Source organism: Trematomus bernacchii, unplaced genomic scaffold (assembly GCF_902827165.1).
Source record: "Trematomus bernacchii unplaced genomic scaffold, fTreBer1.1, whole genome shotgun sequence".
Lineage (NCBI taxonomy): Eukaryota > Metazoa > Chordata > Actinopteri > Perciformes > Nototheniidae > Trematomus > Trematomus bernacchii.
The window spans coordinates 8,444,102-8,459,290 of NW_022987739.1; the positions used below are offsets into that span (position 1 = coordinate 8,444,102).

At 40.2% G+C, this 15,189-nt stretch overlaps 1 protein-coding gene and 1 long non-coding RNA gene across 6 annotated transcripts in view; one reads left to right on the forward strand and one right to left on the reverse strand.

The window, feature by feature from the left end:
- The window catches only part of LOC117496216, a 49,233-nt gene extending 39,060 nt beyond the window's left edge, over positions 1-10,173 (reverse strand). The window contains exons 1-2 of the long non-coding RNA XR_004557248.1: positions 10,042-10,173; positions 9,648-9,713 (exon numbers count right to left, since the gene is read on the reverse strand). This is a non-coding gene — a long non-coding RNA (uncharacterized LOC117496216). The remainder of the gene's footprint in view (positions 1-9,647; positions 9,714-10,041) is intronic.
- The window catches only part of pex5la (peroxisomal biogenesis factor 5-like a), a 78,885-nt gene extending 64,892 nt beyond the window's left edge, over positions 1-13,993 (forward strand). For 3 of the 5 annotated variants that reach the window (XM_034147955.1, XM_034147956.1, XM_034147957.1), the window contains 7 exons: positions 625-741; positions 1,750-1,893; positions 3,507-3,577; positions 5,260-5,478; positions 5,886-6,051; positions 8,407-8,564; positions 10,733-13,993. In XM_034147955.1, coding sequence (XP_034003846.1) covers positions 625-741; positions 1,750-1,893; positions 3,507-3,577; positions 5,260-5,478; positions 5,886-6,051; positions 8,407-8,564; positions 10,733-10,934 — 1,077 coding nt within the window. In that variant the 3' untranslated portion in view covers positions 10,935-13,993. Of the gene's footprint in view, positions 1-624; positions 742-1,749; positions 1,894-3,506; positions 3,578-5,259; positions 5,479-5,885; positions 6,052-8,047; positions 8,294-8,406; positions 8,565-10,732 lie in introns of those variants that run through there. The other 2 variants (XM_034147959.1, XM_034147960.1) reach the window with 2 other exon arrangements.
- The last annotated feature ends 1,196 nt before the right edge of the window (positions 13,994-15,189 follow it).

Genomic DNA, 15,189 nt, shown 5'->3' on the forward strand with positions numbered 1-15,189 from the left:
CTTCAGGAGAAGGATTGGCATACCCAGCTGCTAACCTTCGAGGATTCAGTCAGTTAACTGAAATGCCAACAAATAACAGTTCAAATGTCAAGCTAATAGAGATGTTAAAGCCCCAATCTGACATTTTGGGATAAATGAGAAGTCTATTCAATTGCATGATTAAACAAGAAAATACCAGGCTGTTTTCCAGCTGTAAACAAACATTCTTAATGTTAACTCATCTTTAGCGGCGTCAGAAATTATAGTACTTTAGACTTAGTTCATGTTAAGTGTTAATTTAATTACCTATAATTAGTCATATTTAATTTGCATTTTAAAAAGACCTGTCAATCAATTTGAAAGTGAAAATAGGTTGTTATCTTGATTGTTCATGCTGGAGCTATCCATGTGTTTGCATTGTGAGTGTGGATTCCTTTAAGCTCTGATACGACTTGCAGATGTGACGACTCATCGGAAGTGTGGCGGTCCATAGGTTAAAGCCATTTAGCCGGACAGACAGGATGATGGGAAATTACAGAAGCGGTTGTTCCACTGTGCACTAATCACTTCTTCTCCTCTTCTCATCTCCACCATCTATCCTCCCTTCTTCCTCCCACTGTCTCCCTCTCTCTCTGACGTCTGCAGTCAGATACCGAGTTCTGGGATAAGATGCAGGCCGAGTGGGAAGAGCTGGCTCGGAGGAACTGGCTGACGGAAAACGAGCAGGCGCAGATTCCCTCCTCTGTCTCTCCACATGAGAAGGTCACTACCATTACACTGTTACGATCAGCAGCATGTGCAGGAATCTCCCCTGATGACACCGATGTAGAGAGGACTGATAGCCACTGCAGAGTAAACAATGCCCATCTAGAGCTTAATTGTACTATTAGTTTCCAAGCATATTTTATGTGGTATACAGCAAGTTTATTGTACTTTTGAATACGATGTAAATACAACTGAATCATGCTCAACTCCAAAAGGGAAAAATTATAAGCCATCCCCTCTATTTGCACCTGAAAGGAGGCGTTCAACAGTTTGGGAAATACACTTTATACAATTATCTCCCTTGCAGAATGTTAGCTGAGAAAATCGTGCCACTCTAAAAAAGCAACTCACAAAAATGTCAAACTGTTCTTTTAAACTTGGTTGTCTGGTGTGGAAACTTCAATATTACCAGACAGTGATCATTTGAAACCAAGCTCAAAACTGAAGGCCGAGTGGTATCCTGTTTGTACAGTGTTAAGGTTTACCAGGGAGTTCAATTCCTTAATATTGCTGAGCTTATTACAATTTAGTTATGTTTCACATAACTAAATTGTTAAAAACCAACGTTAAATAGCCTATATTACACCCTATGTATATATCATTGGTAGGCAGAGCATATAGTTGGGCAGTATAATGTAGTCAGTAAAATCAGCTGAGCGTATGAGGAAATGATACGAGATCAGACCTCTTGGGCTCACTGATTGATCCCCGTGCAGAACTAGTTCTTAAAGAACAGCTATTTCAAAGTCATTGCGCCCAGAAGCGGTCAACAACACACCAGGGTAATCACAGTTTGAAAATGCAAAGTTTAACATTTAAAGAGAACAGACAAACCCGGGGGAGCTCAGCCCAGGTTTGATGTGCAGCAGAAAAGATCAATTGCTGCTGCTGGAGCTTTCCTAAATATGCAACTGCACAGGACAGTAGCCCTGGTTTTCATTTGAATATGAAAGAGAGAAAAACTGACAATGTCTATGTCCTTATTATTTCATTTTTTGCTTACAGGGTTACTACTTCCACACAGATAATCCTTACAAAGACTTGCCTAACGCATTTGATGAGGGACAAAAGAAGTCTCGAGAGGGAGACTTGCAAAATGCTGTGCTTATGCTGGAAGGAGCCGTCCTGCAGGACCCTCAAGATTCAGAGGTGAATTAATTCAAAACACACAGACATGTATTTTGGGATGGGGCATATTTACAGCCTATATGGCCAATAAAACTGCACTCCGAGTCTTCTCGTTTTTAGTGCAAAGTTTTGGCTCAATACAACCACAATAACTGGTTCTCATTGATAGAAGCTAGAGGCACAATGGCTCACGGACCACACAGACAGTGTGGAGCAGATTTAGGAGGCAGCACCCACAGGCTAGACGCTGATGGCCTGTAGAGGGCAAAGGATGTTTTTTTTCTTGATAAAGAGCTGTTTACTGTCGCAAAAATAGTCGACTTGTTCATACTCATGATGAGAATTTCCATTTGCCCAGTGAGCTGAATAATAGCTCATTCCGAAGCTTTTTTCTCCTTTTTGTATTCTCCCCGTTTCTAAAGGAGTGACCTCTTTGCAGGCTGGAAGAGCAAAGCCTTCATACAAAGTACTTTCAGAATCCCCTTGAATATACAGAAATGTGCCAGTTATTCAGAGGGGAGGATTATCCCGCGGTGTATGGAACTAATACGATTCCAAAATTCATCCTAGGGCGCTTAGTGGCTTATTGCCCCACTGTGAAGACCTCTGAATCATTCAGAAATAATTTCGACCCTCATTTCGAAGAGCGGGAACAAAAAAGCATCTACAGAGATTAGCTTTAGAACAGGTTATTAAGTATGCCCTTACACACACAAACAGAGGAGCAATCTCTTAATCTCACATTTGGAGTTGAGGTTAGTTACATCATTGTCTGCCCTCTTGTGCTGATCAAGGGAAACCCCATTTGCATGTCCCTGCCGAGGCACTGCACAAAGATCAACCGCAGTGCCTCTCACACAGTGACATTCAACATTTACTGAGCGTAAACTCAACAACTTAACAACCTTTTGAAGAATTCATCTTTCAGTCAGATAGAAAATCAATCTTCAACTATTTTGAGGATCAGTTAAACATTTAATTAATGGTTAAAATGGTAAAAATGCCAAACATTTCTTGGTAGTAACTTCTCAAGGGAGATTTGCAGATTCTCTCTATGTTTATACATTATAGTAAATTATATACATTTGGTGGTTTTGCACTTGGTAGACAAAACAAGAAATCTGAAGGCGTCACTTTGGGCTCTGGAAAACTGTGATTTAAGTCTTCAATATATTGTTTTGTCCAACCAAGAGTCCAAAACCCAAATGAGTCTTCACCTAAACTGTCACCTACATTTCTTCGAGAGATAAAGCAGCATGTCAGTAAGTCATCTCTGATAACTTCATTCAGTGACTGACACATTGCTTTTTATTTCTCAGATGATTTAATGGTTACCTGAGTGTTTCTAAGGACAACCCTCTAAGCTAAATGTAATCATAATTGTATGCACCCTTGTTGACCTCATTAAGGTTTAATATTTGGTGAAGTTCTGAAAGTTTAAATGCACTGTAGCTTCTCTGTGTTGATGTGTCAGAAAGACTTGCATCCCTCACTCTGTTCTAGACGAACACTCAAAGTGCCAGACAGCAGTATCAGAGCCACTGTAACTGTGATTCAGACCCATGAGAATACTGTCTACGGAGCCCAGGTTTCCATATTGCTGTTTACTTTTACCTGTCTTTGTTCCCCTGTAGGCTTGGCAAGTGCTGGGTACCACGCAGGCAGAAAATGAGAATGAGCAATCAGCCATCGTCTCTCTCCAAAGGTAAGGAGAAACAACTGCATCAAATTCCAAATTCCATTCAAAATCCAAAAAAATGCTCTCAGACTTAGCAGAGCAGTCAGCTTTTATTGTTGAAGAAACCATATGTTTGCACAAGTAGGAACATTTGCCTGAGAGGTTTAAATGAGCTTTCTAGCAGAAGTCTAATCAGCAATAAATGATATTTATAGTCCCGAGAAAAACGGCATCACCATTGAACAATTTCTTTCACTGTATTACTTAACCAACCGGCAATTGGAAGGAAACAATTGTATTCTTAAAATAGAGACACCCCACATGGATGGTGATTGCAGAGAGCCACGGTATGAGTCTACGATGGGAGGTGGCCCACTTTTATTCATAACACTGCTGAAGCCAGAAATGGCAGCAATCTGAGAGTGTGAACACTGACAAGAAAACTGAAAACACAAGAGGCAGCCATTCAGGAGAAAAACAGTTACATATTGAAGTGCAACATATATGGTCCATTCCCCTACATATAAATATAGTAATGAAGTTGATTTAAAAAGGGATTACAAAAAGTGTGAATCTGTTTGTCCCTGCAAGAGTCTCACTTAATCCAAAAGATTCTCAGATAGTTTGCATGGGGTACATTTTAGTTTGTTCGTTATGTAATAGCTCCATCTGTGAGGGGACTGTTTGGGTACGGAGTGAGATTAGATGTTTAACTGGCATTAGTCCTGTTGTTGCTATACTGGCAACACTTCACTTGGTCAGCACCGTGTTATCCTGCTCTATTCAGCTTTTTTTACACTAAATATTGTCACAGAGAAGAATAGAAATATGCTGAAAATAAAAATGTTGCTTGGCTTTCGTCTAGTTTTTGTTATTTGATGCTTCACTTTTGATGCTAAAAAAGATGTGAGCTTCGTCTCCACAGCTTTGGACAAACAAATGTGACTGATGTGTGGTTATTTTCTGTTATTTATAGGAGCCAGTAAATTCTGTACACAAACAAATCAGCCTGGATAACATTGTTGTCTTGTCACTCTTGGCTTGAGAAAAATATGGAATAATTTAATTAATCCTTACAATTTTATAATAAAAACACATCCTTGAAAGTGTACGGTGGATTTTAGTGTCCTTAACTAAAGTTTATGTAATCTTCACTAAAAGCAAATCACAGTTGGGGGCAGAAATAATTTGGTTTGACTGAGATTATGAGGGTTTGAAGGCTGTAGCAAATCTTTCTTAAAATTATCTTGATGAAAGCTAAATCTTGTTTTTGGCTTCTCCTCCAGTCTCCTAACTAATCCTAGAGTTGTTTATCCGACAAATTGCTGCTCTTCTCCCTCCTCTTTTTAATTACAGTAATCATTATAGACTTTAGTCGAGTCAAAATGGTCAAAATTATATAATATATGATATAACTTTTGCACCTGCTACAAACACACTTTCCATCTCTAGCTCTGGAACAATCACAAGGTGCATTTTTTTCAAATGCAAAATCTATGCAAATCATCCAACCCCAATGCTGAGAGCAGAATGCAAACTGTCCTCTGCTGGAGAGGTGCAGCTCATTCCTCATGGCCCAGAAATCATTAGCCTCCGCCTGATGTTCCCTTGCTGTGGCCTGTCCCAATTAATGCCTGTCAAATCTAGATATTCCTTTGAAGTGTACACCTTACAGCGTCTCTTCTCTCCCATGTCCTGTCTCCATCCAGGTGTTTGGAGCTCCACCCTAACAACCTCACAGCCCTCATGGCTCTGGCAGTGAGCCTGACCAACACTGGTATGCGCAACGAGGCCTGTGAGACTCTGCTCCGCTGGCTGCAGCACAGCCCGAAGTACAAGCACCTGCTGAAGTCCAAGACCCACCTGATGGGATCCCCTAACTCCCCACGCAAGGTGTCCACTGCCAACAACGTGGGAAAACACGAAAGGTGGAGTATTTCAAGTGAATAGGTAGAGTGTTTCACAATTCTTTAGACCTGATGAGAACAAAAAATGTAGCATTTAGCTGTAAAATAAATTGTTCTTCCAACACAGAGGACAATAAACTTAACCAAAAGAAGAAAGAAAACGGAGGTCCTTCTCAATCAACTTTGCATTTTTCCTTGCTCTTATTTTCTCTTGCTTCCTCTTTTCGTCACTTTATCTCTCCTTTACCCTCTTGTCAATCTCCATCTTGTTTTCTTACTCAAATAAAAGTTGACATGCAGCACAGTGCACATCATAGTTTTGCGATCTTAAGAGCGCTCACTCAGAAGCCTTAAGTCACATTAATCCTTAGCTGCGTGTGTGGTGTGTGTGTGCGTGTGTGCGTGTGCGTGTGTGCATGTGTCCACAGCTCCCTACAATCTGAGGCCAAAGAGCTCTTCCTGGAAGCAGTTCAGCAAAACTCTGAAAGCATCGACCCAGATTTGCAGACGGGCCTCGGGGTGCTCTACAACGTTAGCGGAGAGTTCAAGAAAGCTGTAGATGCCTTCAACACAGCGCTGTCAGTGCGGCCTGAGGTAGGACACACACGCAACTACACACACACGCACAGATTGGAGTGGAGCAGTAGTTGTACAAACACTTGTCAGAGGAATGGATGCTCTGCATGCAGAAATAATTTAATTCCAGCCTCAGTGGAAGCCATGACAACACATTTTTTTAAATGATAATTTTTCACCATTTTGTTATAAGTTGAGGAAGAATACACATAAAGTACAATGTAAGAAGATACAAAATAAAAAATAAAATCCTTAAGAGGGTCAGTTCAAAACAAACACTACTAAGCTAGTGGTATCCTGCCATGCTGCCATTCAGTTCGTACTGGGGTCACACTGTCAGAGATCTGAACACCACCTGACCAGCTGACTGTAGGCTGTGGTTGGTGAACACATGGAAAGCACTGGGATCCCTGCAGAGACAACATGTCTGACAGCTGGTTGACTCCAGCTGGCGCTAGGCAGTGCCAATGGTGTAAACTCTGCACCTTTCATGAAGAACTATTTATGGATGATCAGTGGCTTATTCAAATATTCTAGTACATCTCATACTTCCAGTATTCTCTCACAGCCAATACTTCTTATTTTTCGCCTGATAAAACTCAAAGATATCCTGACTGATGGCTGCTCATAGGAAGTTACGTTACAGGGTGTAATGAAACGTTTCCGAGTACCACAAAATTATTAAACTGAGTGTTATGCTTACTGTATAACAATTAAAGGAATAAAAATAAACTCACCAAATATTTTTGGGTATTTAAATGGTATACTTCTGTATGTATTATTGTATATAAATATAAACCCAGCATGACAATCCGTATTTGATCATCTTGGAGGGACAACGTGCAACCTGATTTCACTTACTAAGATAATATGGCTGTGGCATTTTGTTTAACTTTGTAGTGAAAGCACTAAAATATGTGCAATACTAATAAAATGCATAATATTGGATACAACCCACGGTTTTGGCCACTGAGAAACACTTTTAAGATCTACTATAAAACACACACACAAACTCAGACACACACACACACAAAAACATGACCTGTCACACACCAGATGTTCCAATGCAAACACATACAGCAGACATTAATCATGTGCACATATTCTTAGAGCCACAAATATCAAAGGAGACCTCATGCAAACAGACGCAGTGAAGCACATCAAACTGTCACAGCAATACGTGAAGCAAGGAGCAGCTAAATCTGGCCTCGTGAACTCTTGACTGGCACATAGGCTCTGTGAGAAGAGCAATATATAAAGCACACACACAAACTAAAAACGGACTCTGACTCATGATTCATACAACAAAAAACATCATAAACACACACACACACTTTCAAGCACAAACATTTCCCCCATCTCTGCATCTCCTTCATGCAAATCAGTCTCTGTCCTCCCAGCTCTGTCCCAGGCCGGTAAGAACATTACTCACTGTTAAATCCAACCCCACACATTTGACTTGGTAATATCTGCTCCCCTGCTGGAATAAATAGCTCTGAACACAAAGGCAGATAATTATATCCCGCTGCTAGGCTTAGCCAAAGATGAAGGACCCCTATACTGTAGCAGAACATGACCTCTGGGTGTGCTGTCTACCTGCAGGTGGGAAACAACGGCAAGGACACAGTGTGATGTAACTCACGTATCCTCAAAATACCCTTGTTAGGTGACTTCAAAAGCAGGAAGCTGCATAATTCTCCAAACATTTCCCTGTTGTGTGTGCATAAAAGGTTAAGCATAAAAACAGTTTCTAACACTGATTTGTCATGCTGTCATCTCATATTCAAGGCTGAGCGTTAGCACAGATTATTCAGCTCTATTGTGTTAAACCAACTGTCATCTGTTTGATCAGGACTTTTGGAGGGGGAAAGCGGGGAAAGCATAAGGAAGTATCCCATGTGTGCTTGTGTCAGCATTGTGGTTGTGTTCCAGAAGCTTCCATAAATATATGTATACATATTAAGGAAACATTTTAGGTCTTGGTCATTTTTATGTATTTGACCATCATCATCAGACAACCTCGGACGTCTGGAAGTTAAGTTAAGAGAAGAAAAAGATGGGAAGATTGTAGACCTCCAATGAACACTGAAGGAATTGTAACCGGAACAAGCTGAATGCAATGACTGCAGAGGTGTTGAAGACAAGAACTCCCATGATTCCACATGATTCCACCTCACAACACCAACAAACTCTGTCTTTTGTAACAATTGTATCCTAGTTGCAGAAATGTACTTTTCTTACTTATGTAATAAAATAACTGAAGAGGTGTTGCTGAAGAGTTTATAAGTCAAGTCATCTCAAAACAAATCTTTCATCTTCACCCTCTGACATTGCTTATCCATCAACCAACCCCACCACTCGCCTTTCATCCAGGACTACTTGTTATGGAACCGCCTGGGGGCCACGCTGGCAAACGGGGACCGGAGCGAGGAGGCGGTGGAGGCTTACACGAGGGCCCTAGAGCTGCAGCCGGGGTTTATCAGGTCCCGCTACAACCTGGGCATCAGCTGTATTAACCTGGGGGCACATCGGTGAGTGACCTGGGACTATGAGAGAGTGGGACAAAGCTCCTACCTTTTTTTGATGCAGTGAAGTAGACGGTAGCACCTATGATGAAAAGTGAAAATGGTACTTCCAGCTACTTAAGACAATACACAATCTATGGCTGAATAATTCATCAGAATTTCATTGTGATTGCATAATGGATTAGTGCAATATCCAAATCGCAGGTGGTGTAATATTTTACAAGGAAAATATGTTTTAAAATACCATCCTGAAGTAAGTATGGTGCATAAATGGTAATCTACAGATTTAAGGTCTGAGTTTGGTACACACATAATCATTTTTTATATATTTTCAAATGACAATGTGAAAAATTATGCCAAAATGATTATTCCCTCCAGAGCATTAAGGTTAACCATACGGTATTGCAATACATGTTTATTTTTTTTAATCTTTCAGTCAATCAAGTGAAACGAAATGAATAAATATAAATTCAGTAATCCACCTGTTATGCAGCAGAGCTTTCAATTATGCAGCAAAGTAAGTTTTCACATTAGGGCTGCGGATATCGATTAACCTTCCTGATTGACAATAGCAGACAATATATTGAATTTATATCTAGTGTTCTAAGGAGCAGATGACAATCAGCAAGCTTAGTGTAACAGCATTTCCTTTCAGTTATATTTCTAGTAATATAGGCTTGGCTGGTTTTAAAATATTGAGGAGAAATGTACATTTTCTGAGTGACTGCCAAGCCTGTTGACTTTACCATCTAAAGTCAATATAACATAAACACAATTGTGTAAATGGACAAAAACATTTAACAGAGGCAAACAAAACAGTCCATAGCACATAATCCGAACATGAGTATTCATCATATATCACAACTACCTTCCTTAAACAAAAATATCAAAGCCTCATAATGCACAGGAGACAACACCTAAAAGAAAACAAGCATCCTAAAACAAATACTAAACATGCAGTAGGCCTACGAACAAAGCAGCAGATATGATGAAGCCAACAGAGTCCAATGTCCCAGCAGTAAAACTAGCACACCCACTACACAACAAATATCATTAAGCATGTTAGTACAACAAACAGCAAATACTTACAGAAAGCAGAGACCCTCCTCATCTCAGGGGAGACTAATTCATCCTTTTGAAAGAGTTGTTTTCACCCTGGAGACGGCAAAGAGAAGAAAACAACCTTCAGGGTGGAAGAGTGGGATAAGGCTAACAACTGGATTAACTAACTTTCGAGAAACCGGTGTCTCTTTTGGGACACTAACAGGATAATTCCTTCATAAACTTTCCGGAAGCGACACAACAGGGCCGTTAGCAGGTGAGCTAGCTTTGAAAATATATAAGGTAGCACTGTCATTTAGTAGCTTATCATGACGTTATCTAATAAAACAACAGCAAGTCAAACTAATCAGCTGTTGGTTCAATTTCTGACAACAATATTAAACTAGAGGAGTCGGTTTCATCCCAAACATGTAGCCATTACCTTAATCAATCACGTTTGTGTAACAACTGCCAGTCATTTAGTCAAACATATGAGTGGAGCAAACGATGTGTGGAGTACCAAAAGATTAAATAATCAGTTGCAGGCTTCCCCTTCAGGCCAGGTAGGTAACTGCATGGGGCTTCAAACTAAAAGTGCCCCCAAACAAAGTGTTGTTTAAATGTAAAAACATATCTTACTCATTGTTAACTTAAAAACACTTTGTAGAGTGGCATTTGTTTATTTATTTTTTTATGATGCCAAAAATAAAGTCGCAATTCTAGCTCCATTAATATCCATGTATGAAATGTTACATTCATACAATGCATCGAAAAAACACCTTCTTGCTTACCAGTGATATCCACACCCTGGATAGGTCTGCCTTAATCCCAATATTGAACCCAATATAATTTATGCATTTCATTTAATTGGAAAAATGACACAATAGCTACAGGCCTTTCTACAAATACATGTATCATTTAGTATCATTCTGTCCAAACACTAAAAACATGACACAGGTGTAATTTGTCTCCTGCTAACGGATTCAATGCTGGTGTTACCTGACTGTGTGAAGATATCCAATCTTTAAGTGACATCTTCCATTTGGGTGTGCAGGATTAACCTTTTGTAAGTTTCCACAGCATACACAGCATGCCCTAAACAAAACTGATCCTTAGTATTGTTGCTTCCCCAGAGAGGCGGCCAGAAACTTCCTGACGGCTTTGAGCCTTCAGAGGAAAAGTCGGAGTCGCCAGCAGTCCCACCAGGTGATGTCTGGAAACATCTGGGCTGCTCTGAGGATAGCTTTATCCATGATGGACCAGCCCGAACTCTTCCAGGCTGCGAATATTGGTGACCTGGATCTTCTCATGCGGGCCTTCAACCTTGACATTTGAGGAATGGGAAGTAGTGACAATAGCATCTCCTCCTTCACTTACTAGCCAGACGCCCAAAGTGCACACGTCAGATATTGGATCTGTATTAGTGAGCGTGGTTTTTATGCACGTCGAAACTAAATGCAGTCGTCAAAGTTGTCCATTTTTTTGCCGAAGTTCTTCGAGAGCAGTTCTGCGGAGAGGTTCTTTCAAGAGCTTGAAGTGACTGCTTTGTGGTGGATTTGCACTGCAATTTGTGATTTCCCTGAAGAGCACAGGGACGGGCAAAGATTGTAAGAGCAATGCCTTAGAGAACACATCAATTAAAACCGACTCATCCAGTGGAACAGAGCTGAGCCAGGAGAGGCAGACAGACATTTTGAGAAGCTCACACAGGAACCCTCACACGTGTTTGCAGAGAAAGGTGGAGGTTTTGAGAAAGAAAAAAAAAGGTTTTGTTATCCAATTACTTTCAAAGACTCAAGTCTGTCTCAGCCTACTGAAGTATGGATTTAGTGAGCAAGTGATAAAGGCTGCACCGTCTGACCTGGAGCTACAAATTCTGTTCCTGGCTTGTTTTCATCCTCTTTCAATGGAGAATAATGATACTGCATGAATAAGCATTTTCATAAATGGATTCCTTGTTCAAAATTAACATACCTTTAGAAGTTTTCCCTTTGCAATTTAGACTGATTCCAGATAACAACTTCCTCAACCCAAGTGAGGATGTAAAGCCTTACTCAAATGCATGCGAACAACAATATTTATTATATACTATTTTTATGGCAACACAAAAAGAGAAGCCATTTTAGACTGGTTTTAATTTCTTTAAATAACTGCCATCTTATGCACTTGAAAGCTTTATGAGCCATTTATTTTTGCGTGGTTGTATTTTTTGTGTTTGATTTGGCTCCTAGCTTCTCTTTGTTCCCTTTAAGCTGACTAGCTAGAGAAATATTAACAAACCCAGGGCAACATTGGTCTGTAAAACCGCCCCTTTCAAAAAATGTCATATGAACAAATGTTTTTTACAGGTCTTAAAATATCTCTTTAATCTTCTGGTATTGCTTAAGTAGCCCTCACATTTGATTTAATAATACTGTACTATGTATAATTAAATTACATGTAGTTGATGTGAAGCTGCAAGCTAAGACCTTTGTATGCTTTGGGTATTTCATAAAGCAGTCATGTGTGTCTTCATGTGCCTCCACAGGCAGTGAAGCCCATACATTGAATTACATTTGTCTGCCTCAGCCTTCATGCATGATATAAATATGTATGTCAGCTTTGGCAGAATGCCTCGCATATTTAAAATGCTATTTGTTTTACCATCTGCAAACTTCATTTCCCATGAAAACATTAAGTTATCGTGCATCCACACAGCACGTGATTGTATTGAGCCAGTTACTCTAGATAATTTCTCTGCACCATCACAGAAGCAAAGCTTTTAAACATGTTCGTTATGGCTTCTCTAGCATCACTGTTGCTAGTTTCAAAAGTCTGTGAGGTGAACGTCACATTCCTTGCCGGGCATCAGAGTAAATGATAGATAATTTGCTTTTCTGCATAACTCAGCATCTTGGTGTTTAACAGGCTTGTCAACAGTCTGGGCGTGCTAGAGAAAGGGTTTTATTCTCAGATCCTATGCAATAGGTCATGTTTTATGTTGCCATTCTGTATTGTCATTGTGTTGCTGTCTGCCTCGATGAACCAAAAGGAAGTGGCGATTCTGTGCTTTTAAAGAACGCTATCAGGGGAAACCAGAGACCGGCGAGCGATTCATCTTCCTAACTGTACAGCTTTGATGTCATGGTCTGTATGAGAAACCGTGTTTCATTAGGGAGCTTGTTCTTTTTCAAGAGACAAACATGGTCAGTGATTTAGAAAGAACCGAAACACACAAACAGCATCGACCCAAAATGAAGCCGTCATGTTTTATAACTCTGCGGTGTACCGACATGACCTTGCACCCGTCAACTCACTGACGTACATCAAGCTTTGCTATCTGATGTTTTATTACGCAAGCGAAAGGATATTTGTCTTTGAAGCTCACCTTAGATCTGCTTTAAGGAGAAAACTCTTTAAGTGCAATAATGACATTTATGTGTTATGCGCTCATTCATTGAAACAGATTATTTGCTGCCATCAGATTCTTAAAAGAAACGTTGGCAGTGAATCTCTGTGGCCGACCACATGATGTTTAATAGATCAAGGAGGCAGAGCAGCCCAGTGAGACACAGCACATATGTGCATGCCACTAACAATCTGCATCGAGGGGGGGGGGCTGCACAATGGACAGGGAAATGAGGCCAAAGCAGAAGGGCTCGCCCAAATGTATTCAATTATGATCAAATAATTGGCAGTGTATGTTTTTTACATGGGTAATATATGGGAGTCCACCAGTGCTATCCTATTGAATATTTCCTTTTCATTAAATTACTTAAATTATTTTGGTACGCTATCAGTATGGCTTTCTAAATGGAACTGTTGGTCTGTTCAGACTTAAATGTCTGGTTTGATGGATTGCTGTGACATTCATGTTCGGCAGAGGATGACTCCTTCTGACCTTTGTGATCCCCTGACTTTAAAAAAAAAATCATTCATCGACATCAGTTCAAATATTTCATGTATCTAATACTTTTGATTTACTGTCACCTTTTACATTCATGACCAATTATCTGCCAAACTTCAAACAGTCTCATTAGCCTCAGCTGCGCTTTCTGATTACAGCTAAATAGCAACTGTGCATACCCAAAAACTAAGATAGTGGCTTTGATATGAAGTATGAATGCCAACCATACGCATGATAGCTTTTACATTGTGAGCAGTCTTGCATCTATTTTAAATCTACATTAAAGTGGACCTATCATGCTATATTTGAATAATATATTGTAGGGCCATACCTATATAAAACATGTCTGTGAAGTTTTTTATTCAAAATACCAAACAGATCATGCATTTTAGCCATGCCTCATTTCGCTCTATTTGCTGTATTCCAGCACTGTTTTTGCAAGGGCTGATTCTGTGGCAAATGAGCTGCAGCTGACCACGCCACCCTGCAAAGGAGGGGGGCGAGGCACGAGCGTCATGTTACCATGCTGTTACCATGCTGTTACCATGCCATGGCAACCTCTCATTCCCCTGATAGGTGGAGTGTTGCCCATGTAGGCGGAGCGTCACCGCCCACTATTCCGGGCTGACGTCGGGTCGGATGGAATCTGTATCCGGTCGTTGTAGCCCCGTTTTTAAAAGATTTGGGTACGGAGGAAAAGAGAGAGGGTTGTATTTTCTGACACTTGGTGAGTTCCCTGGAACACCGGGGACACATATTCATGTATAAAAGACGTACAAAAGTGCATTTTGCATGATAGGTCCACTTTAAATCTGAGTCAGCCAAGTGTTTTTCCTTCTGTTGACATCCACCTGTCTCTTATGGTGGACGTGCTAACAGTGCAGGCTGGAAGCACACTGACCAGCAATGTGAGCATGCCCACATGTTTGTTTATTTAGTATCAAATCAGAGTCTCAGCATCTAAAGTTTTCATAAACTATAAAATCATGGGAGGTATTCTTAAGTTTAATTTCAACACAAGGCAAAGTGCTTTAGAAAAATGAAAGACATTAACGGCATCCCTCCATTTTTAAATATGAACACATAATCTTTCTCTGGTCCTCACAGCTTTCTTTTGTGTCAGCAGTGATCTATAGAAACTCATAAACATGATGTCTGGTAAGTTGTGCTTTCTAAATCAACTCTAGTTTTCTTATGGGGTTGTAGGCCTCTGTTTTTTGCATTTCAAGATACTGTAGTTGTGTTAAAAATGAGAAACGTATTTTTTTAAAGAAACTTTAAATTGCAAGCTTGAAACCTAAACTTCTACTGTGTACATAATACTGCAGCGCATTGAGATATGATGCCTGGTGACCGTTTCCTTTTTGTAGAACCTACCTATTGTACCTTCTCAGGTGAACTGGCCTAGCATAACGCATGCTCTGAGGAACAGATCCAAGTTGATCGCATGCTAGATCCTTTCCATGAACTGCTTCGAATGCTATTTTCATTGGTATGCATGAAATACATGGATGTGCTTGCTTCGCCTCCCACTAACGTACTGTAGGAAAATATATCATAAGGTTTCCTTGCAATATTTCTACAATGCACTTTTTAAATCTGCAACCTTGACAAAAAGTGATGTATATATTCAGTATATATTCTATACAAGAGGCTTTTTCCTGCATAGAATGCGTGAGTGTGCACGGCTCAAGAAGAGTAACA